The 24981-nt window shown below is 41.1% G+C and overlaps 1 protein-coding gene across 6 annotated transcripts in view; it reads left to right on the forward strand.

The window, feature by feature from the left end:
• The window catches only part of LOC109465245, a 40564-nt gene extending 24901 nt beyond the window's left edge, over nt 1-15663 (forward strand). For 4 of the 6 annotated variants that reach the window (XM_019762399.1, XM_019762400.1, XM_019762397.1 and 1 more), the window contains one exon: nt 4614-8278. In XM_019762399.1, the coding sequence (XP_019617958.1) occupies nt 4749-7868 (3120 nt within the window). In that variant the 5' untranslated portion in view covers nt 4614-4748 and the 3' untranslated portion in view covers nt 7869-8278. Of the gene's footprint in view, nt 1-2401; nt 2470-4613; nt 8788-8986; nt 9121-9297; nt 9476-9697; nt 9788-9925; nt 10000-10170; nt 10376-10710; nt 10873-11259; nt 11406-11847; nt 11963-12866; nt 12960-13197; nt 13342-13749; nt 13867-14205 lie in introns of those variants that run through there. The other 2 variants (XM_019762402.1, XM_019762401.1) reach the window with 2 other exon arrangements.
• Nucleotides 15664-24981: the final 9318 nt, after the last annotated feature.

The raw sequence follows: 24981 nt of genomic DNA on the forward strand, positions 1-24981 counted from the left end.
AAAAGAGAAATTCAATGCTGTGTATAACAGTTTTCTTTTTTAAAATGTTAAGAAGACATGAGTCATCTCCCTCTTTTCAGGTTATTACACAATGTCTAAAGAAAATGGTGGATTGGTCAATGACCTTAACATTTCAGGCACATTGTCTTCTATACTTACCTTGACATTGCCTAGGTCTATAGTCGAGCAGTAAAACCCAAGTCAGACCCAACTATCACATTTCATGTTGAACAGCTCAGCTATTCATGCATCTGCATACAAAAGGTCAAACGGAGTTCACATTTGAATAGTCAGTCAGAATTAAGATGTGACACTAATGCTTTATTTCGATGTGACTTGCACTGCAAATATGTCAAAGTAGTTCAAATATGAGGATCTAATATGTTAGTATAGACTTAACAACCTCAACATATTGCGGTTATAATATATATTAGTTACTGTTTAAAGTAAGCACCACAATCTACAATTTCACATTCCATATTCCGATCATGGATGTTTTGGCATCAGCTTTGTGGCGGTCTGTGTTTTCCACAATACGTAATATTCAAAAGACTCAACAGTATCAAGTGCTGAATGTTTATAGAACCTTATGAATGTGTAAATGACTTGCATTTTTATTTTTCAAAAGCCATCTCATTAGCAACATTCACATAATTGAAATGAGAAAAGCCAAATGTATCAGATACTTCAGTTCAGTCATACAATAAACTTTAATCTTTCTTCTGCTGCCTATTCCCACATTCAAACAAATATCCTTGCTTATTTGATACCAAAAGGTGAAAATACATAATGTTCTGGGTCTTGAAATTTGAATAATGAAAGTTGCCAATTTTTACAACTTTTACAAACTCAATTGACAAAACTCAACCCCCAGATTCCATTATGCAGCATTTGGTTTCAGCTTGTCCTTAAGTATAGAAAGACTGGTTGACTGTAGAAAAAGTTAGCTGTTCCTGATTACACCTAGCATTTGTCTTTAGTTAGTAGAACATGATTGTATGTTTGGTAAGGACATGAAACAGTCTTTTAAAGACTGTTGGAGATAGGTCACCTGGCATTCGACAATGGGACCCTGCCGATAGTTGGGTGCAGTATTTATCCCAAAATAGACGTGCCGTCTCACCTGGTAAAAGTATAGCTCCCCGTGGGTAAAGAAAGTAAAACTGATGTAAACACTAGACCTCCTGTGTGGTGAAATGTGGCATATCTTGCTGAGTTTTCTATTTTCCATTTGGAGTTCACAAGTGGTATTTAGGGGGACAGAGCAACAGGCAATTGTCTTATACAGTAGCAGTTGCAAGGTGAGACTAATTAAGTAAGACTTTATGTGTTCAGGCTATTAAAGGTAGCAATATTAATGAAGATACCATAAAAGTATGGAGTACTTCCTCCTCTTTCTTGTAATTCTAAGTTAAGACATAAAAAGTTCCTGAGTTCAAGACTTCCTGTCTACTCCTACACAATTAGGTTCTGGAGCTTCATAGAAACAGACTTTGGTTTGATGATTGATGAGTAGGCCTATATACAGTAACTGTAAAACAGAGGAAGTGCTTTGTTTCCTGTTACTTTTATGTTGATGAATGGTCCTGTACCACAATATTAAGGGTCCAGTATGAAAGACATCCTACTAGGAGACATCCTCCTTAAGGATCTATTCTTGGAAACCGAACTCAGCTTGACTAGTAAATGTAGGAAGTCTTCTGTCAAGTTTTGAGCACCATGACTGCAAATATCCTTGCCACTGCCAACAGAGTCCCCACAGTTTTATTTTAGGGCTCATCAAAAAGTCGGTGCAGAATTCGAAGAGTGCCCAGAACTGGTTGACTATAAGGATTTTTTGGAAACTGATATCAGCATGGCATGGTCTATAAGAATTCAGGAACATTGTCTAAGTTACATTTTATAGCTGTTCATGTTCAAAGGTTGAAAAGTACCATGCAAGAAGTTGAAAAAGAGCCAAGTGACTGAAGAAAAACAAGACTAGCTTTATTTATAGCAAATCTATACAGAAAGCTGAATACATAGAATAAGTAGAAGCGGCTACATAAAACAGGCCTCTACCTTGGCCCAACTCTGTAGGAGGTATTAGCTGACTTTGACGCTGTATTGATTCCAGGGTAATTCTTTTCACTTAATCGTTGGCAAGCCGGCGAGGCTTAGCAAATATTGACCGAGTCTTTCTGGCAGTTTGTACACCGATACCGCTGATCCCACCTTGTGCCCGTGTAATGACATTAGTTTGGGCCATGCGCTGAATTTTCCACTAGAGGGCACTGGATTATGTACAATAGGGGTACCCCCTAGGGCGGAGTGGGCCGGTGAAATATTATAGCATAAAAGCTTACATAGGCCGCTCATGCATACATAACTAGGGGGCTCGGCTGGTGGAAAAGCAGTTACAGTATGCATTGTTCTAGGAGCAAGCTTGGTGAAAAAAGGGAATCTGAACTCTTGTACTACTGCAAACAGGTAACTTTTCACTGTCTTTTCATTATGAGTATATAGCTGGTATTGGAACAGACTACTTTACTGTACTATAAGATTATCATTGATTTGATGCTACAGTAACTTGAATGTTAGGCAGTTTAAAGGTGTAGAACTGTTATTGAAGGCTTTAGGATACATGACACCTGATGTAGGTTATGAGAGGCGTTAAAGATTTCTAAGGAATTTTCAGCTGGAATTTTCGGAAAAGTGACTTAAAGATTCCCAACTTGTAGATAGCTTATTATGATCATTAGAATGAGTGAGATTCTGTGAGAACATGCTTTTGAAGATTCAGAAGCATTTTTCAAAATGCAGTGGGAGTTTATGCATGGCTGTGCATATCATCTCTGAGTTACCAGCAGTGGCAAATGTGCAATGTATTTACCAAGTGGCAGTCAGAAAGGGACTAACATTTCTCCAGAAATTAACCTCTCTTTTTTTAGATACATGCCTCAGTGTATTCTGCACAGAGAAGGTTTAGTTCATAGATACACCACTGAATTTACAGTTCTTAAATGTTTTTAAGATACTTAGAATACCTGGTGTAACTGATATACCTTAAAGTTCTTTTTTGTGTAGAGGCTGACAAAATCTAAGCTGATTTATAGCTTATAAGAAAATCACATGAGAACTTAATGCACATAAGGAACAGTACTAGAGGTTGTTTACTATAAATTTAAAGATAAAAGACTGTATTTCCAAAAGCCTGGTTAAGAAATATGAAATCCTTCTATGGAAAAAGACAAAACCATTACTGTAAACACAATCTGAAAGGAAGACCTAAAGAAAGAGATGAAGGTCTTAAGTTTTCAAAATATTTAGTTCTGACAATAGAATAGTATTTTAGTTAATATTTGCTGACACAGAACTCCTTACAATTATTGTAGTATTGATTGAAAAGTAGACTTTGTCAACAGCTTTGATTGAATAGTAGGCTCTGTGATCCATGCAAAAGTTCTGTATAAAGGTGATAAAGATGTTTTCTAGATGAAATATTGAGTAGTCTGATTGTATTCTAGGCCTTTTCATTCTAAGATTGTAACTGAAATGGAGCACACTGGAGATTTAAAGAAATATCAATTGATTGGCTTAAGTTAATGTGTGACAGTTCAACATTGATTCAAGAGAATTGTGAAATTCAACTTCAAGTTCAATTTTAAAATTAGATTTTAAAAGGTGATAGAAAAATTCACTATATCCTGTTTCAAGCAAATCTGGAGATGTGGACCATACTGGCCACTGATCAGATGTGCTTATACACACCATTAACGATAATCATTACTTGTCGGTCAATATTCATTATTGACTGTCGTGATCTCTAATATGTAAGGTAATATTGACCATTGTGATCTCTGATATGTAAGTTAATATTTACCCGATACATGTAATTTTGCTGTTGGACGAAATTGCTTTTGCCCAGGACACGTAGTCCAAATGATTTTATGGTACTGCCATTGGTGACGCTATCCAGAGAGAGCAGTCATTAAAAGTACTATTGCCATTTTAAATCAAACAGATTTGTTTGCTTTACCCATGGTCATTGGTAGCAGTTAGATAAGTGAGTTTGAACAAAAATCCAGTAGCAGACACGATGTCTAGCCCTGCATTACTTCTGCTGGGTTCAAAAACAGCTACTGTTGTTGTGAAACATGCTAAAACCTTTGAAGAACCTATTGTATGTAAATATTTTCAGGTTGTCATGGCAATCTTTGCCTTTAAGCTTCGGCATGCGCTGGCGGCAACTCCACTCTTTCATATCAGCAATTTTGCTTATGGATTATTCTGAGCCTGATTTATGGGTTATTGCATATATGGCAAACTGCCAGATGTTGAGACACACAAGATTTGAACTTGGAAAGTGCAGTCTGCAGTCTGGGTAGGGAACTAGTTGGTTTATGACCATTGCTCTCAGGCACGTAGTACATTAAGTGTAGCAGATTCTTGAATGTGCTTGAGGCATTGCTCTAAATCAAATGTAAGGCTTCTAACCTTTGAAGGACTATAGCTACATGTGCAGTACCACTGGTTGCACTCAAATTCTAAAGGTTAGGAACAGATTCAATCATACAGCCATGTATGACTGTGATCTAATTAATGTTCTTACATTGTTTTTTTCTTTCTTGCAGGTGTTTTGAAGAGTTCCTAATGTGAGACGTTGTACCAGTCCTTTCTACTGGTGGGCAGACATGGGATGAAGGGGGAGGTTTTCTGTAGGGCGGAATTCTACACCGTGTTAACAAAGGCTGAAGATCCCTGCTGAAATGGCTACCAATAGCCCACATATTCACAGGCAAGAGGCCATGAAGTGGGAAGGACCATCCACGTCCACTTCTGGAGTGTTAGTTTCGAGTGGTGGGACAAACCGGCTGCCCACGGCCAGTCCTGAACAAACACGCTCACAACAGGTCAAGCATTCGTCCAGCATTGCAACAAATACGGCAGGAATGTCTCACATGCAGACAGAAATGCATGTTCTAAGGAATGGTAGGCAACATTCAGACACTTCGTATATACCGGCAGCAATAGACGGACCATCGGCAAAGAAGAGCTTGGAAAAACTGCGCCAGATGAGACAAAGACTACACAGTGATGAAGACCTGAAGCCCAACAGTTATACTGCTGACAAGGCCAAACATCCCAGGACACTCAGTGATGGAGCTAACAGGAGACACACTACACCCCAGGCTGTCAACATTGTGCATAACTCACACCACAGTCTATCTAAAGGCCAATCTACGCAATTCAGATCACCAGAGGTTTCCCCTTCTGCTATTGCCAACTCAAGAAACAGATTTTCGTTTGAGAGAGGGTCTATGTCTCCTAACTTCTTCAACTCAAGACAAGCGTCCCTTGACTTTGACGTTAACTCAGAACCCGTGTCAAGAATTTCCACACCAATAAGTGTGGACACACCTCCTGTTTCAGCAAGCACGTCGCCTGTTACATCATCAAGGCTGGAAGAAGTCATGCAAGATGGTGACACGAGTGGTGAAAGCATGTCTTACAGAAAGTTGTGGCAAAATCGGTCCATGAGGAAAAAGTCTCCTCATCTCCAGGACCCAAAGCCCCCTCCTCAAGACAATGGATCAGGAAAAGTCTTCAAGAGGGGTGAAAGCAGCCCAACATTCTTTTCGGGAAATGTTACAACAGACAAGCAGCTGTCAACACAAGACAAAGAAAGGCAGGCCGACGGAAGTGCTCATGTTGACCAGTCTGAAAGTCACACAATTTCAGAACATCTCGATGCAGGTTCATCGTTTTTCCGTAGATCTACAGAAGGCAACTCTACAAGACGGTCACTACGGGCTAAATACCCCAAAGCAATGCAGCATATTCCCTCGTTCAACGAATTCCGAAGGATGAGAAAGGAAGGACATGTCAGTCCTAGCGCAAAGTTCTCCAGCACATTGTTTGGTCCAGTGGAGGAGAATGAAGATTGCTGTAGTGTTGCTGAAAACACAGAAAAAGATAAGGAGTCTGAGAAGAGAGTAAGAGACATGGCAAGGAAGGATATTGCAGAATCGTCTATCTCTGTGGCTCATAGTAACCACAGGAAGGAATCCAGAGAAACAGCTGTTACAGAATCTGGTCCTCAGGATGTCTTACCAGATATGCAAGCTTCACATGACAAGAGTGAGGAGTGCAGCAGAGATGGGGGAAGGTCTATTCTGTCCATCTTGTCTACGTACTATGCAAAAGAAGGGACAAGGTTGGAGGATGTGTCCAAGGAGAATCAGGATGTTACCTCTAGACACAACAGCTCTGCAGCACAGAATGGAGCTTCAACTCTTCTTTCTCATAATGGTCATTGTCATGAGAGAAAAGCTAAAGATGTCCAACAACACACAAACGAGTATCAGACATCAGCTTGTCATCCATCTTTGATTCAATTTGAATCAAATCTTAAAGACAGTCATATACCTGAAAGGCAGGGTGCATTTTCCAACATGAAGGAGGACTCTTTCTCGAACATAGTAGAAAAGGAATTGTCAGGAAACCTTCAAAGTCAAAGACATGGCAAGCCCAACTCAGAAGCATTGTTGCACAACCTTTCAGGTGAGAAAATCTGTAGAAAAGCAAGCAATGAAGTCATTCCCAAACTTGATTTGGCATATCTCAATGAAGAAACCAACACGGAGAAACTCTCAGTGTCACCCAGGACTGAAGCTAAAACTCCTGAAAAGCAGGTCAGACATGCCCATGTAGCAGAGAATTGTGTGAACCATTTACCGTCCAGGGACAGATCTGTCAAGGATTCAAAGAAGGTTTCAGAAGTAAGTCTAGACGCTGCTGGAAGGAAGGACTTAGGACAGAGTAAAGTCCAGGAGAGTAGAGACAACAACAGAAATGCTGTGAAGGAAGACTTAAGAGGTGCTTCTGCCTCTCAGACAAGATTACAGGGAGATCGAATGTTGCATGAAGACTACTCTGACACCGTTGAAGCTGTTAGCAGGACCGTTAGCCAGCCTCTCTGTAAACATGTCAACAATAAACACACCCCTGGCAGACCCCTGGAGACAAGAATTTCAAGCACGATGAGTGAAATGTCCTCGTCATGTTCTAAAGAAAGCCAAACATCACAGAAAACCTTTGTACATTCATCCCAAAACCACAGACACAGGACTGATGACTGTGGGTCAGAATCATCTCATATCAATGCTGAATCCAAGAGAGAAGCCACAGATGTTGCACCAGCTACAAAGGAAGTTCATTGCCCTCCTGCTAAAGAAAGCAGCCCTGTACAGGAACTAGGCCAAGCCCCGCCAGCCACAACAGAACAGAAAGAACCGTGTTATGAGAAAGTGGAAACGGATCCTGTGAGAACAAACTGTGACAGCTCAGACGGCAACAGTCCACACAAAGTGGGGGGTATGTCGCTGGTCACAGTTGAGTGGACCCTCCGCAGGAACAAGGGCTGCCTGGTGGAGGCAGTAAACAGTAACGAGGATTCTACAACACCTTATGTTTCAGCTAAGGATCAACTGAAGAGTTTGACCAGTTCTGAGAGCCCGTCTGGGAAGGTGTCGCCCCGTAGTTGGTACAGCCGCCACTGGTCCGCACCGATAACTCCTAAACCCATGTTAGAAACCAACCTGGCAGTCACAACCAGCGTGGCCAGCAATGACTCCAGCCCTGCCTCCACCCCTCGTGTCAAGAGGAAGCAGATCTTTGATGTCTGTATGGCTGTATCTGAGAAGTTACAGAGAACAGAACCTGACAAGGCTGAAGAGGTACAAGAGAGAACGTTCGCAAGTGACAGTCAACATCATCAGCACACTACAGGTCATAATGGCAATAGTCAGGTAGACTCTCAGCCAAACCTCTGTCAAGAGAAAATTGAGACCAGAACATCTTGTGAGGGTTTGACCACAACCAGATAAGTGTCAAAGAACTGACAACTGCGGTACACCATCTATGGAGAGTGAAAATAAGGTAGAAAGAAAAGATGGCACTGTCTTCCAAACAGTTCAAACTGAGAACAGAAGTTTCACAAAAACTGGAAACACTGCCATGTCACACACAGACTGCAATCCCAAAGAGACAGGTAGAACTGGTGAAGTTTGCTCTGACAGGGACAGTGTAGAAAACAGAGAGGGAAACATGTTAGGTGCAGAGAAGATGAGTATGTGGGGCTCCTTCATTGATGGAGATGGTGGTAGCAGAGACAGCAGTAGAAGGGGCAGTGGTCAGAGCTCTGACCAGAGCAGCAGTTCAGGAGACAACACACAGGTGTCCATGCCTGAGATACAACTGGTGTTCCAAGACAGCCCTGTTCATCAACACAAGGAGTCTTCAGAAGAAACTGACCAAGACTGTGTGTTTGACTTGACTGCACTCGTCAAACAGGAGCAAGGAGAAGGCATCAAAATCCAGGCAAATGATCACAAAGAAGTACTCTATGGTGATAACAAGAAGAAATCTTCATCAATTGAGTGTAATAACACAGACGAGAGAAAAAGACAAGGAAAGTTCCTCCCCAAGTCATGGAGTGCTGACATGGAAAGATGGACAGATGCAGACAAAACTTGCAATCATGATGAAAGTACAGTACAGGATGGAAAAAATGTTGTAAAGCAATCTTCAAAAGACAGAAGTAACAGCTATCGCAAGAGAGGGCTGGAAAGACAGAAACCTGTCTCCAGCACAAGCGAGGAACTCTTTGCCAGGAAGTACAAGGGTGAGAGGAAGAGCAGCACGGATGGGAACATGCCGTCAGAGAAAGGAAAGACTCCCAAACGTAGTGTCACATGGCACGCACTGGTCAGGACCTCAGAGGTTAAAACAGAGTCAAAGCAGAAGGTGAGTGTGGTGCTTTTGGTGATGTTGCTTACGTCCTATTGCCTTGTACATGCTTGTCTTGGGCACAGAGTGGATTAAACGGATGTGCTCAATTTCTGTGTCTCAAGGATGAATTAAGACGGAAGGTACAATAGTCTATCTTATGTGGAGCCATGTAGAAACGTTTCCTTAAACTTAAATGTGTGTTCCTGATGTTTAGCCCCAGAGTTCAGTGGCGAGGTCCACATCCGATGTGACCAACTCCAGCAGTAAGGAGAGCAGACAGGACAAGACTGCCCGTCCTGTGAGACAACACCACAGTGACCCCTCCTCCATGGCCCTGCATAGGACAAGGTCAGTCAAGAACTCTTTATCTAAAACTACACCTGTTCAATTTGATAGTTCTTGGATTTTAGGAACAATGGTGCACTGAAATCTCAAGAAGAAATGGGAAACTGTCTGAATTGAAAGTCTGCATAGATGTTATTTACATCTCCATTTGTAAGTTGTTGTTTTTTTCTTGTTCTAAAGAAACTGGCTACACAGACACCATGGTATGGAGGACCTGACCATAGTGGAAGGCGTCCCTGCTGATTCCAGTGACAAGCGAACCTCCAGGACCAAGTCCAAAAATCGCCATAGCAACGTGAGCACTGCCAGCGTGGACAGTGGGGTCATCGCCCTGGGAGACGAGAGGTCAATCATGGAGGTAAAGGTCAACTTTGACTATGTTAACTAAATCTTTATAGTGAGTGTGAAAAAATGAAGAACAGCACATACCAAACATATAGAATCATGTGTGTGCTTAGGAGGTAACTGAGGATGTTTCAGGAAAAGTTCCAAGTCCAAGTAATGCCTATATTTTTAGTTAACATGGTATTGCTATAATGTGTTTGGATCAGAAATGAATCACTGCTTGTTTTGTTCACAGAGAAGACAGTCTGCTGTGGACATTGCGAGGAACGACAGTGGGGTTGGCATGGAGACCACACGTGTCCCCCGCAAGACTCGAGAAACAACGGTAGGAAATCAACCTTAAGTTTCTTTTTAACTTGTTCAACTTAACATTCAAAATCTATGTGTGATGAATGATGATCTTGACCTTTCCATTTGAAATTCACTGTTCAAAGTTTGAATTAAATTTCTTTGTTTGTTCCAGGATGAGGCCAACTGTGCTGACTGTGAGAAAGTCAACACTGTTATCGATGTAGAAGAGGAAGAGGAATCACCCAGGTATGGAGTTTGCTTTACTTTATAATAATAGATAACACAATATTACAGCAACATTTACTCATGAAATATGTTACTACATGTATTCTGTAAAAGGGCTATATGTGATTCACCTGCTTTAGTTTACCTTCACAGAAGGAAAATCAATCGTTCATTATTCTCTGTGCACCCCAGGAGTGACCGTACAGAAGACACGGCGCTGTGCCCTCGCTGTGAGAAGCGGCGTGTGGAGAGGAAGGAGGCGATCCAGGAGCTGGTGCAGACAGAGCTGAGCTACGGAGCAGACCTCCGCGTTATCAAGGAGGAGTTCTATGAACCGATAGAGAAGGCCGGGCTGCTGACTCCACAGCAGCTACAGACTATCTTCATCAACATTCTGGTATGTACAAGTCTTTGTTTGTTCTTCAGCTACATGCATCAAGTTAACGTTTTGGTTCTCAGATTAAAAAAGATGATACTAGAATTGAAAGATCAGCATGAAACAGGTCTGAGAGAAAATTCTGTAATTGATGTAAAAAGTGGATACTGTCAGATGTAAGTTCCCCCTAGCTGCCCATTTTCTGACTATCCTCTAGCTGAATTTTTACTTCAACATGTCCAAGAACATAAACAGCATTGGTGTGGTCTTATGAATGTATCATTGAAACAAATGGTATTCCTACTACTTTTGCCACACATATAAACAAACAGTATTGTTTTTCTTCTGCCTTGCAGGAACTGATTGAGGTGAATGACAGGTTTGCAGACAAGCTGCAGGATGCCATAGAGCATGCTCAGGAGCAGGGGGATGAGGACTACATCTCTGTCCACATCGGGCGCATTTTCCTGCAGGCAGCCAACATGCTCATGGCCTTCGAGACATACTGCACCAAACAGGTCAGGACACTACTTTCTTTCTTTCTTTATTTCAGGCATGACTCACCCATATAGGTAACATACAGATAAAATACACATGTTAACAATAGTTTAAAATATGTCTAAGTACAGACGGGCTCAGATATTGTGGAAGAATCTGTTGCGGAATATTACATCAGATTTGAGAACAGATTGGATAATGACTACTCTTAGACTAAACATTTCATCTCAACTCTACATTCAAAGAAATCTCTATCAGGAACAGTTTCATCCATGGGATAGATAGGGTTGTAATCATCCACACACAAAAAAACTGTAAATGAGATGAAGACAATTTTTAGACAGTCCAAAAGAACGTTGTGAACAAGGTAAGACAAGTTAAAGCTAAATGAAGTTGTGTTTTCCCAGCCTGCTGCCCCTGCCATGCTGAAGACCCTGGAGAGTGAGAAGGACCTGTTCAGGATTTTCCTGGAGGTTTCCCAGACTGACAACTCTGCCCTGCGCAGGATGCACCTCTCTTCCTTCCTCATGGCTCCACTACAGAGGATAACCAAGTCAGTTCTGCAGGGGTTTATTCTTTTGTTCTGCAATCTCTGAACAGATAATTACAGGATTTTCAACACAAAAAAGTTTTGTTATACCTACATATATTTGGAGACATGTAGCATTATTGAAATATCTTAGAGTTAGAGAAGTTTGATTTCTGACCTTGGTGCTGAAGTGTCTTCTTCTTAACTACATTCTTATATAGAAGTAGAACTGGATGATCCTTCCTTCATGAGCACTTTCCTTGGTGCTGAAGCATCTTCCCTTGACCTGATTGCTTGACTAATCTCTTATTTTTTATCATTTCCATTCCATTTCATGTTACTAATAGGAGATTATTCATTATTGGCAGAAAAAAACAGTGGAAAGTAGTGATAAATTAGGGTTTTGAACAAAAATGCGACACCACAGGGAAAGTAAATGATGTTTCCTTCCTGTTGTATTGTCCAGATACCCCCTGCTGCTGAGCCGGCTGTACAAGTCTACCTCCTGCCGCCACCCTGACAGGGACAGACTACTGGAGGCACAACAGCTGGTGGAGGAACATCTGGAACACATCAATATTGTATGCAGCTTTTCATACTGTAGTAGTACTGTTAAAGTAGTAGACTGAATTTGTGACAAAATTTGTGAATGTCAGGAAAAATACTAAGGATTCAAGAAGGATTGCTAGGATCTACCAGTTGTAAGGTCTCCTACGTAAGGTTGAACCTTTATTTCATGTTTGTCAATCTGGCCCTAATTTTTCCCCCAGACCATTGACCACAATGACTTTTTCTCATGCCACAAAGTAATTACCTCTGGCATTTTCCAACCCCCTCCACCCATATGATACGAAAACTCAAAAGCGCCGCTGAAAATACCCACTTTGATCTGGACAGCTCACATGCCATGATGTATTTATGGTGACGTTGATTGATAAATAACCCACTTTCAGGTGACACATTTGGTCCGTAGTGACCAATTTTAAACCTTTGTTACCTTCCACCCCACTGTTTCATTCTCTTAATGAGTTTGGAGTAATATCTACTTTCACAAAGAGGTCAAAGTTATAAATCATGTCCTTGTCAATGAAAGCTAGTTAGCCTTCTTTAAGTTTAGATAGGCAGGTATTTGATATTAGGTTTATGTTTAAATGTTTCCTGTATGAGTTTGAAGGAGTAAAACAGTCTGAACAACATGATAATCACTATAATTTACAGGGATTTTGTTGTCAAACATACGTTTTGGAGACGTAAAAAGGGACCATTGAAATTATGTGACTACCACAGCTTGCAAAAACTCATAAAAGAAGAAAGAATGTAAGATGTCATGCCATGTAATGATAATTCATTGAACAGTAAATAATCATCACAAGATAAGTGTGAGGTTAGAAATTCTCTTAATTACTAAGTGAGACAGACACCCTAAATGTCTTAAACTGAATTCAGATCTGATTCCAGTTTTTCTTTCCTATTTCTGACCTGTAGAAAACCCAGGGCTCAGGTGGACTGATGAGGCTGAAGAAGAAAAGCAGCAGGACTAAGAGCACCAGTAGTGTGGAGAACATCGAGCTCAGAGAGGTAAGGAACAATGATTTATACATTGCGTCCCCGTGTATATGTGACCACATTAGTGTGTTACTGATATTCATGGCTAGCCTCCCATCGTCTTAGCACAAATTACCATAACACAGAACCTCACTCTATTATAGAATTATGAAGTTGATAGAGTAATTGACTAGTTTTCTGAAGTAATGGTGTAAGTATGAGAAAAAAAAACAAGTATGAGAAGAAAACATCATGTTGTGATTTCCCCCAGATGGCCCTGGATGCTGTGAGCTGGAACAAGGACGAGGTCCACTTTATCCAGATGGGGAAACTGCAGGTGGTGCAGTGTGGGGACACCTGGGCCAGGAAAACTAAAGTCTGCTCAGTACATGCACTTCTACTGGTGCTGGGACAGGTGGGGAACAAATAATAACTTCAAGTTGAAATGCAGGACTCCAATTTGTGCATTGGCGTAAAGCTGCAAGTTTGTAGCCTCTACCAGGCTTCAGGAGGCAGCTGGTTAGAGTAGAAATCGGCCAAATAGAGAGATAACATGTCAAGAGAGTTTGTCTGCGGGGAGAAAACATTTTGCCGCACCCAATTTCTACTCTTTCCAGTCGCCTCCCGAAGCCTGGTAGAGGCTAGCAAGTTTAAGCATGTCCCTTTCCTTGGTGCTGAAACATCTTTACCTGACCTTATTCCTTGAGTAAACTCTTATTTTGGATTGTTTTTTTTTTAAGTTTTTGGGATCCAAAGAACATCTTTGAAGGAAATGCACATGTGTGTCAAGTACATAATATTAATGAAGTTGTCCATGTTGCAGATGCCTAACCTGCAGGCCCTTGAGGAGAAACGCCAGCCGTGCAGAGACAAACCTGTGAAGGGAGCAGCCCTGGTACTCATCAGGGACAAGGGTGCTGGCAGGTTCACAACACTCAGGGTAGGGGTGGTCATTTGGACATTGATGTTGAAATTGTGCACGGTAACAACCTCCAACTAGATGACGGGTTATTTTGTTTGTCTGTAAACAAGAGAGGGGATCTTCCAATTGGATTTATGTGAACAGTTGATTGTGGTGATAGATGCTCTTTGGTGTTTTGAGCAAATAACTAGATTTCAGGTATCAGATTCTAGATCCAGGGAAAGTGTTACTGTAACAGTCTATATATTTGAATTTTCTTCTTTCCTTTTTTGATAGAAGTTGCACTTCATCTTTCTTTTGTTAATATTGCGTAATACATTCTGTGAAACAGCACTAACATTATTTTATGTTTTTCAGGATCCGTTCTTTCTGGACAAGTGTGTTGTGTCTATGGATCCAGATTCTGAGGAAGCCTTTGAGATCTCAGAGATCTACAAAGATCCTTACATTCTAAAGGGCGAGGATCCTTCTGACACCTCAAGGTGGTTGTCTCTTCTCCAGGGTCTCTCCAGAGACCTGGGAAACTGGAGAAGAAGGAGGAACGCTCTTGCAAACATCATGATCCACATGGTGTCCAGAACTTGAGGGATCAAAAGTGCCACCTACCAGTTTGGTTCAAAACTGCTCTTCAATAAACGCTGGTTGTTGCATTGGGAGGAGGCAAAGCGAGCCCAAAACAGCTATCAGGATTTTGAAGGAATGTGGATCGCTGGGCTGAAAGCACCCCCTATTGATGTATAAATGAGTTGCAGTGAAGAACAAAGGCCAGTTCTATCAGTTATGAGCGCTCCTGGCAGATCTGCAGGGCATTGCAAGTGCAAAGCGCCGATCTGCAGACGCTTTCAAGTAAAGGCAGCATGGTGGATGAAAACACCTTATAGTGTATAAATTATATGAGGAGAAAAATTGTACAGAAGAGCATGCAACAGCCCTTGGATAGGATATGTGTATGAACATATCTTGTTTGCAACAGCTCTCCAAGAAGAAAGCAGAATCATAGTGCCTTTTTGTCAAATGACCACAAAGAAGTTGGTTAAATAAACTCGAGGCAGGACCTCTGAGATAGCGAGGATTCATAACTGCAAAAAAAATGAAACAAAAGCAAGCACTTAAATTTTGCGGCAAGGTGAAAATTGAGTTTGCTGTTGAGACAACTGTTATAACCTAACACCATGCAAGACAGAGCACATATGTGTCTTGTGACAAGTTTGCAGCGACAGCTCACAGAAAAATAAATGCGAACATAAAACTGCCACAGGCGTTTCACAATTTACAGTAAAACCAGCACTGTGTTGCTGCTTTTGCAGTTTTTGCAATATACTAGTGTGCGGTGGTGCAATTGGCTATATAAGTTTGCCTTAGGTTGATTACTTGCTCTTAAACTTCACATTGCACTATGAATCTTGTTTGCATGAGCACTGCTATATATTTAAGATAAGTTTAAAAAGGGGGAAAAATGTTCACACCTCCGTCCATGTTGTAATGTAAGAATAGTCTAAAACTTTTAAATCACCTTAATTGCAAAAGTAGATGATATTTTTGTACCAAACAAATTATACACATGACTTTATTGTCTTTGGCTGTAAAAAACCTGTACAGACAATGAAATTTTTATAGTCGAGTAATGTGCCAAAATTTGCATAAAACACAATTTAGTACAAATTTCTGGTAAGATGATACAGATTATGAACATCTGAAGTGTTTTAGGATTCAAATTATCAAAGGACCATACATATTTATTTCGTTGTAATATAATATAAATTGAATTATCATATATAGAAATGTTTCAAATTAAACTAAATGTATTAAGACAAACCAACCCTCGTTTGCAGATTATTCTTTTGTTTTACTCCTAAAATAAGTTCTAAGTCAAACATTATAAGTTATGATGGTAGTCTTTTCTTCCTTGGTTCTTTTTCACCGTACAAGAAAGTTATTTTGTTAAAAGAGTCCAGCCGATAAACACATGTCATATACACGGAGAAAGGTACACATTAAGATATATTATAACAGAGGAGAGGTTATCAATCACATTAAGTCCATAAACGAAACAAGAAATGCATTACATTGCACGTGGTTTACAGTAGCGTGGGTTCAGTTCCCCTATAATCAAATCTCTTTAAACATCCACAAAGTACTTCTGTTTCGATAGAGCATTAATGATACAGTAGATCCATTCTTGCCAATTTTAGGGGAAACAAAAACTATAAAGACAGTGGTAATTCCAGTGGTATACTACAATATGTAGCACTGAAATACAAAAAAACGTTGAGTTGTAGTGCCGGATTACGCTTTCTGTAAATATAGAACTGTTACATGTATATATAGAGCTGTTCCTTAACTATATATTTGAATACATATCTTATACAGGTGATAAACCATGACCCTTTTCTCGCCTTGATTTTGATGGTCGGTAGAGATACTCGAGTAACTCGTGAGTTTTTCTATCTAAAGCTTAATGGTTACATACTGGTATCCACATCCACCCTCGGAGCCGGCTGTAAAGTTGATATGTAAGACAAACTCACAAACTACCGTTTGGCCGTGGAAAGAGGTGCGAATTTTATGACTTTCTGAAACCTTTGGAGAAATTGCAGGGCTTTCCGAGGCTAGTAAATGACGTTTTATCGCAGCGGCTGTTTTTACGGGCGCGCCCGGCTCTGCCAATGACTGCTCTCCGTTGCCCGTCCGACCGCTAGCCGTTCTCAGTGTTGAATTAACCGGGGCGTGTTCGTGAGTGCCCACAGTGGTTGTGAGGACGGGTTGTTAACCCTTTGTTTTTCCCCGGGGCGGCCGGCTACTCCGAGGGGTTAGATGTTAATGGACGCCGGTAGAAACGGTGGCGACCTGGCGCGGAATTATACCGGTGGGGACGTGCATGGAAATGTATCTCCATCAACTTACATTACAGGAAACAGCCATCCTCCCAATGGTGGTACAAGGGAGGACGGGCGCTATGTACATTATGTATACAGCAGAGACATGTTCGTGGTGTCAGCAAAATTATCTGCTTTCCTCAAGTATAATGAACCCTACCTTGCAATATTCCGTTCTATAAACTGCAAGCACGCACAAATATATTCGTCTCACAACTGTACATGTTTGTCGTAACGCACAACACCCCCCCCCAATATCTATCTTACTTGCTTGCCTCAGACAAATAGGGGTTGGTCCCATTCCTTATATACTTAGGAGACCTTTAAAGGGTGTTCTAGAAAGGAAATGGAGACGAGACGTCAAAAGTGGACCTGGATTCTTATCAACAGCCGTCTTGCCCCCTATTTTTTTCTTGTAAGAACCTTACGCAGGTTACTTAACAAGGTTCCCAAAGGTAACTGGATGTCTTATTATTAATAGAAATGTTAGTAAAGCGCAAGAACTCTCCAAAGCCTGTAACCCTACGTTGGCTTCTACAGAGGTCAAAAAGACTTAAAAAAAACTGAGTAAGGGGCAAGAAAACCTGGTTACCAAGTGACGTCTGGTCTTTTTTCACATAGATTTGCTTCAGTTTCCATTTTAGCTATGCGTCCGAATAAGCTGGAAAGAAACTGGTAGGTTGCTAGTAAATGTCAGACTCTACTGCAGGATATTGAAGGTGTACCCTTTCGCCCTGTCCCTGGTGCTGAAACTGATGTTACCGATTGTGTAGCATGAGTCCAGATGTAGGGATGATATGTGATACTGTCGTGCACAAGGAAATGTCAAAATATGTTATCTCTGATTGGTTGAGTGGGAGGAATGGAAAGGATTGCACAGTAAATTGTTTTAGAAATGTTTCCAGAAGAAAGTTAACAAAAGTACAGAATCACAATGAATCTTAACGTAACCTAAGGAACATACAGCTTTTTTCGCGCTATAGCCAAGCCCCCCTAGCGCCATTGATCGCTCTATATATCAGGGAAGAAATGAGTCGTAACATTTTATGTTCAATTTTCGTTTTTCACGCCGTGTTTTCCGTGATGCGATTCGCTTTTATGACATCTTCGTGCTTGGGGAACAACAATGCATAACCGTACACTCTTTGACTTGCCGATCATTATACTAGTATTTCTTTTATTTATCACATCTTATTAGGCAGTTGACGAGAAATTGATTGTTCTATTCAACTATATTCTCTGCTGTATACGTTATATGGTTACCAACAAGTGGGCATCTAAGTTGTTAAAACCCTGTACAAATGAGGCCCTAGTTTTCGCGTGTTTTAACTATCTTGTATCGAGATGGGTTTAACAATTTGACAAACGTGGTTAAAATCTAAACCAGGAAAGGAAAAGCAGAAATCTGAAAGCACAATACGATCAAGCACTTATTCTGCTTGAGCGTATTGCATTTTACCATCGGCATTAATATTGCCCCCTCCCTCTCTCATACCATTAAGGATTTTAAACATTACACGTCACTGACGAAAAGTGGTAGATACTACATGTACTTCACGCGTCTTACCGTTTTAAAAATCTATCCAGTTGTTTGAGTAACTGTTTCTTATCTGGATGTTTAAACACTGCATCCTTTGTTGTGTTTGATAACAGTTTGGCACGGGACAAAAAGAGCTATATAGACTTTTCCATTATTTATCGAACTATTCTGTATCTGTATAGCCGGTGTAACCGCCCTTCGGCGTAATACACCAGCTTCGTAGGCACTTGGTGACAGCGAGTTTCACTCTGCAATAGTACTAGTATAGGAAAGATTGAGTTTTTGAATACCTCAATCTTTGGTTGATACCTCTGGTACTTGAATGCATGACTATTTCATGTTCTTTTCTGATCTGGTATTACGTACGTGTACAAGGTAGCCCGTAGCCAATGTCAGAATGTCTAACTTCCAGGAAATTCCGGCCTAAATCGTCTGTATTCCAGGATTCCCTCTCGCAGCTTCTCTTCCGCATCCGTGCGGAGATGATGGATGCTGAAGTTAGAGGATTTTTACGTCCTGACAAAACACTTGTCTTTTTCAATACATGAAGAGACCGGCGGGACCTCCCTAGCTCCCAGCTACTGTCATGTCTGATCCGCGGTTCGGGAGGGATGGAGCCGGTAGAACCGGGGAGGAGACATATTTCCTTAGGGGGACAGGATAGGAGAAAGGGCATGACGACGTAAACCATTCCAGCGCGCCGCAAATGATTCGTATCTAGCTATTTCAAAAGTTTTACAACACAGAAAGCTAGAAGCAAGACAAGGAAGCTGAAATGACAACAAGAAGTGGTTGCCTGAATGTCTTGTGCTGTCTTGTGATGATGCAGCCTATCTTTGTAGATTCGTATCTATATATTTCAAAAGTTTGATAATACAGGAAGCCACAAGGAAGTCGAAAGGCCATCAAGAAAAGGTTGTCTGGTTGTCTTATAGCCTGGTTACTAAACCTCTTTTAGCTGCCGAATCTCCTTCCTCGCAAAATACGTTTGCTAATCAGCCTCATTATCTTGTTGTATTATAATGATGCAGCATATCTTAGTAGTCATGCCGGTACAACGTGTTAACACTTTCCTGATTTGTATCACTTTTAAAGTTAGTGTTTTGTAGAATCTACAAGAAGTTGCTTTCTAACTTTTTTGCCCTATATGTATCTGTGCTGTCACACGTAGGCAAAGCGTATGTCCATCTCCAAACCCTCTCACGGTGAAAAACAGGTTCAGACATTGAAACATCTGCGTCATCATTGACTGGCCTCTGTGATCTCATCAACTGGGTTGGCGCCATGGGATCGGGGCATTATGTAATCCTAGGGATATTAAATCGTATCTTTCTCTTCAGAAAGGGTCAAAGACACAGTAGTGATCCAGTTATACTTCCTTCTGGTGAAGAAAGAAAAAGGCAAAAATGAAATGGTAAATGGAGGACAGTAGCCTGTAGAATTCTGTCCAGTGGGAAAACGCATCACTTATAAGAAGCACAAAAAAATGTAAGAAGTATAGAAACAAACCGTAAATATGCAGGGGCGATTCGCCGAGAGGTCAACTCGATTACGCTTGTAGGATCGCACTAGATTGAGTCAGATACAGCTCTCACGGTGGTCTCTCCAAGACCCTCATGCCTAGTAATGGAACATGCAATCTACATGTACGTATCGCGCTGAAGCCATTCGCCCCTTTGGCGTGATGTTGTCTGTTGTAGCTTATAATTGGCTCCTTCTGGAAATAGTCAGAAAATGTATTAGTCCTGATACTAATCTATACTTATATGAATAGGAGCAGAAAGTACACCGACACTCGGATTGACTTTCCAATAATAATTTTAATCATAAGTAAGTCTAGAATGTCCCCAAAAAGTTCTAAATCCATTCGGTGTATAGAATATGTCGGAAAACATCTGCTATCTCCGCTGGAAATGTTGAAATGTTATTATCAAAAGCACACTGAGAGAGGATTCAACATATCTTTACGTGCATTCTAGCCTCGGGCGTCTTTCAAAAACAAGTCTCTTATGATGTTCACTCAGTAAAGCCACCACTAAGATGGTGCTTTTGAAGACGTACAAAAATGTCCCTAGAAATAAACTAATATATCCTGCTGCAACCACTTTACCAAACATCCATCCTTGACATGTCAGATAACACACTGTGCCTGGGGCATATGCCGGTCAGGGCTTAAACGGTGTTTAGCAGATGGCATTGCTGTTGACAACTGACATGGATTACTAAAGCCGCATTATGTAGCATTAGGATGATACAAAAAGTCAATGTTCCGGTCGTTTTCTTTACCAAGAAAGTTGAAAGAACCCTACTCTATTGCGAATACGTGTCATTCGGGAAGTTGAGGTGCCAAAATATTGCACCGCACGAGTGTGTTTAAAAGCTGGAAACACAGCTGCCATTTTTGTTTGCTTAGTTCCTGGTATTTTGTGGTGGTGCCACAAACTGAGTGCACCTCGTATGGGCTATTTTGCCGCCAATCATTAATGTCAGAGTTGTGAGATAATGGCACAAATATGTCGAAAAGTGGAAGTAAATGACAATAGCAATTTCAGTTAAAATTTATTTCAATTTTTGGTGCAGAAATGTTACATAACGTTCCATTTTAAGTATTAAGTGTCTTATTAGTTTGTTAATCAATAATGTCATGATGTATTCCAGTCACGTTTCTCCCACCTGTAGATCTCTACCATCCCCGGTTGTCATGTTATAACGTATAGCGCGGTATCAATTTATGATATGGTGATTTTTCCCGCCAGGGACCGGAGTAGCGTTATTGCGCGGAAATGTAGACGCTAGCCTGCCCTTTTCCCGCCTTTCCCACAGGAGTACAGCTGCCGTGCTGTACTTTTATCAATGTCTTGAAATATCGCATCTAGAGAGAAAAAGTAGGGCACTGGCGTGACTGATGATCAAAGCTTTCCTTATGAAAGTCTCTCAGTAAAAAATGAACCATAAAAACGCTTTGCTCGAAAAGAGGACGGCCGCTCAGAAATGCAGACATCAGCATGTATTATGTAAGCTAGTACTGAATCTTCAGAATCGTACAACAAAGCTAATAATGACAGATAGACCAGCGGCATGGATTAAAAGTTACGCAAATTTGTGTAAGATTTCTCACACATGTACTTCAAAAACACAGCAACTCATACATTAGTAAGCTTTATCAGACCAAGGAACAAAATGGCGATGACCATGAACGCTTGAATTTTTTTCTTGGAAAGTCTGAAGGCGACGTGTCCTTACCGTAGTTCATACCATACAAGACCATCTCTCATACTTTACTGCCCACTTATAGAATGTCATGGTACTGATGTTTCACTGGGCGGGAATACCTGTATGTGCTGTACTAGCAGGACCATCAGGGATGGCTAAATCTCTCCCATGTCACCCTCAGGAGCCGGTATCCAGCAATAGCACTCATTTTCATAGTATATATATATATATCTGAAACACTTTACTTGTCTGTGTTCTTATACGCGCAATATGAACACAACTACGAAGAGTTGTGTCTTTCAGTAGAGACGTTTTATATCTAGTGTTTTGGTTAGCCACACCTCAAGTACGTTAAATAACAAACCGCGCTGGTGTTGTTCGTTATTATTCCTTTATGCAAGGAGCGCAGTACGCTAAGGATATAAACAACGTACAAAAGTATTACTACATAAAAAAAAGATGAGAAATAGCAGCGCCAGTGGCATGTCTAATGAATGAGCGAACCATCCTTTCTCACCTGGAGAAATATATGATTGTCTTAAAATATTACTCAAGCAATGCAGAGTCACAGCCGGAAACAACATAGCCTGGAGGTTGTTCAACTTGTATATATATTATACTGCTGTATCTAGATTCACGATTAGGCCTTAAGTGTTTTGTGCATGGGAGGAACAACAGCGCATTGCGATATGCTACTAGTATTAGCTACATTATGCACACACTATGGGACAGAAAAATGATGAACTCCTGTAGTTTGGCCTCTTGTTGATAAGTATTATCATCTCTTATTATCATCGCTGCACTATGAACATGTTATCATTTGTACACAAGACTGTGTGATCTCCGCTAATGGCCTTGCCGGGATACCTCGGCAGTTAAGGCCGTTAATGGTACAAACACGGTGCTTTAGAGTCGCGATAATGCCGCGCCTGTCGCTCCAGTCTTAGCTAACGAGTTGTCCTATCGCGTCCATCTTTTCTCGCACGGTCGGGCGACAAATAAAAGGGCTGAAAAATTGGGGGAAAAGTTGTGGAAGTGCCGAGACTTTGTTCGGGCGCGCGGCTTGCGTACGTGCGAGGGATTGGCGGGAGAGTGAAGATGCGGCCGCTTTCTACTTCCCGTGGACCCGGCAACAGGCTGATACTCTAGTCACGCCTCTGCTGCTGGAAGGGCTAAGTTCTCCGGAACAGGTAAGTCTGTCTCTGCCGCTTACCTGAGTATTTTGTATACCGTAGAAAAAATGTAAGCTACAATGGTAATCCAACAGTTTTGATGTTGTATGCTGTGTGTTTATGTGTGTGTGTGTGTGTGTGTGCGTATGCGTAAATGTGTGTCCGTATGTCACGATGGACAAAAGAGCTACAAAGGGCTACCCGCCTACTCGCTCCTGATGCAATTCAGGTAAATTCAGGTATGTGTGTATGCCTGTGTGTGTGTGGTGGGGGGGATTTGTTAGCATGCATTTTGTGTCTCTTAAAAAGCGTAAGCTACGGAAGATAAATTGGAAGGAAAAGGAAATCAAAGGAAACAAAGTTTATCTGAAGACATTGTTGCAACAGTGTCATAAGGGTCCATTCAGGACATGCATGGCTAGTTCTTTTGAGGTAGCAGAAAATCTACCGACTTCCTGCTGTATAAAGCACTGGTAATCCAAGAGTGATGCATGGTAGGATCTTCTTACGTCAGGAGCTTTGGTAAGGGCTTTGGTCAGGAGCTCTTTCGTCACTGCTGATGGCTTTCCCATTCACTGCATCGCTTTAACATATGACAGACTTTTTTTCTAAAACGTGAAGCTTTTTGATAATACTTATCCCCAAAGCCACTAACAGATGCGTGTATTTGAAATGGTATGATTGGTGTGACGAAGTCACACAGAAATACGTCAGCGAAAACTATTATATATAATAGCGCTTATTTGGAAACGAAGTGAAGTGCACTCGGTAAAGTTATTACCGTAGAATACCGATGCTTGCTTTCTCATTGACTTTGAGAGAGAGGAGAAATCCTTGCAAAAATGAGTAAAGTTACAGCCTACAAATTGCTATTTTCTCCTTGTTTATCCTATTATGACATCAATGCTGACGAAAGGTCACATGTATACATGCGTCAGCCTCCCGGAAGTTACGCCATGTTACTACTTCAACATGTAACCACGTCCACTTCCGGTACATGTTGTGACCACAGCACGACATTTGACACCATGGTAGAATGGTCTGTGTGCGTTTGACTTTGAAAAAACACAGACGTGCCTGTCGCGACCGTACAGTCCCTTTGTGTGTGTCTTTACACTGTACTCAGCGATGCGAGAAAAACGTAGATGACTCAAATCCCATAGAAACTTTAGACACTTTGTTTGAAAAAAAAGTGTCGCACATCTAAGCTCGCGTAGCTAGGATTTAAAAGGCGTTTGTTTACCACTGTTTGTTTCCGCAAAGGTCACTGCATCAGTGCAGCGTCACACAAATCTCAACATCTGGTGTGTTATCGCACGCCTTGGGATCGGGGGCTTCCATTAACGCACACTGCGTCATCCACTATGTTTAATTATTCAGAGGAGTTCCCTGAAATTAACGCCTACAGGGAGCGTTCAGGGCTATGTCCGGAAGCATTATTTCTGGCAGGGCGATTCATTTTGATTCTTATCTTTACAGCGTTACAGTCCCTCTTATTCTCGAAATACCAGGCCTTTGAGTCATGGGACAAAGCAAGCGAGGAGTAAATCGGTATGCACCGTCACAGGGTGACTAAAATATAACATCCTCAGGGAAAACTCCAACAAAATGTTGGATCAGCTCGCTCGCTTGTCTAAGATGCACAGTTACAGCTATTCAAGACCGATGATATTTATTTTGTATCGCTGATTTAGAAAAGTTGTGTTGAATTTTTCGTCTGGTCTACGAAACACATTTGAATGTAGATAGAGTTACTGGTAGGTTTGAGATTGGTTTTGGATTTGCAGCTCGTGTACAAATGCAGGTTGAAATCTTATCGTGACGCATGCACTGAGTGTGTTTCATACGGTTTCTTTGTTTTCGATTTGTACGCATGGTTTAGTTCATTTATCTTACATACTGACCGGCAACATCACACGTCAACGGGCGTATTTAGCATTCCTTTGACGATATATTGTTTTTTGTCTTCCGCAGTTCATTATATTCATTTAACAAATGGTATCTGTATCTGTATCTTAGGAAATTAAAATAGTATACAAACATTACTTATAATCAAAATCTATACTGAGCCAAGGCTTTATGTTGTTTAAAGAGTTCTCATCCAACATCTACAGAACCTGTTGCAAACTTCATTACAAACTCCTGCCCGAAGGCCAATTGCACCGGAATACAGTTATGATAACGTACAGGTTAGAAGTGTCTAGTGTAATGTTTCCAAGTACATTACTGCATGGAGGGTTTAACTTATTTATTTGGGCCAGTGGCAATGTCCTACAACTACATGGAAGAAGAGCGATTGAGAAGCCATTATATATTTACAAAGACGTCTGAT

Source organism: Branchiostoma belcheri, unplaced genomic scaffold (assembly GCF_001625305.1).
Source record: "Branchiostoma belcheri isolate BF01 breed outbred unplaced genomic scaffold, Haploidv18h27 scaffold15, whole genome shotgun sequence".
NCBI lineage: Eukaryota > Metazoa > Chordata > Leptocardii > Amphioxiformes > Branchiostomatidae > Branchiostoma > Branchiostoma belcheri.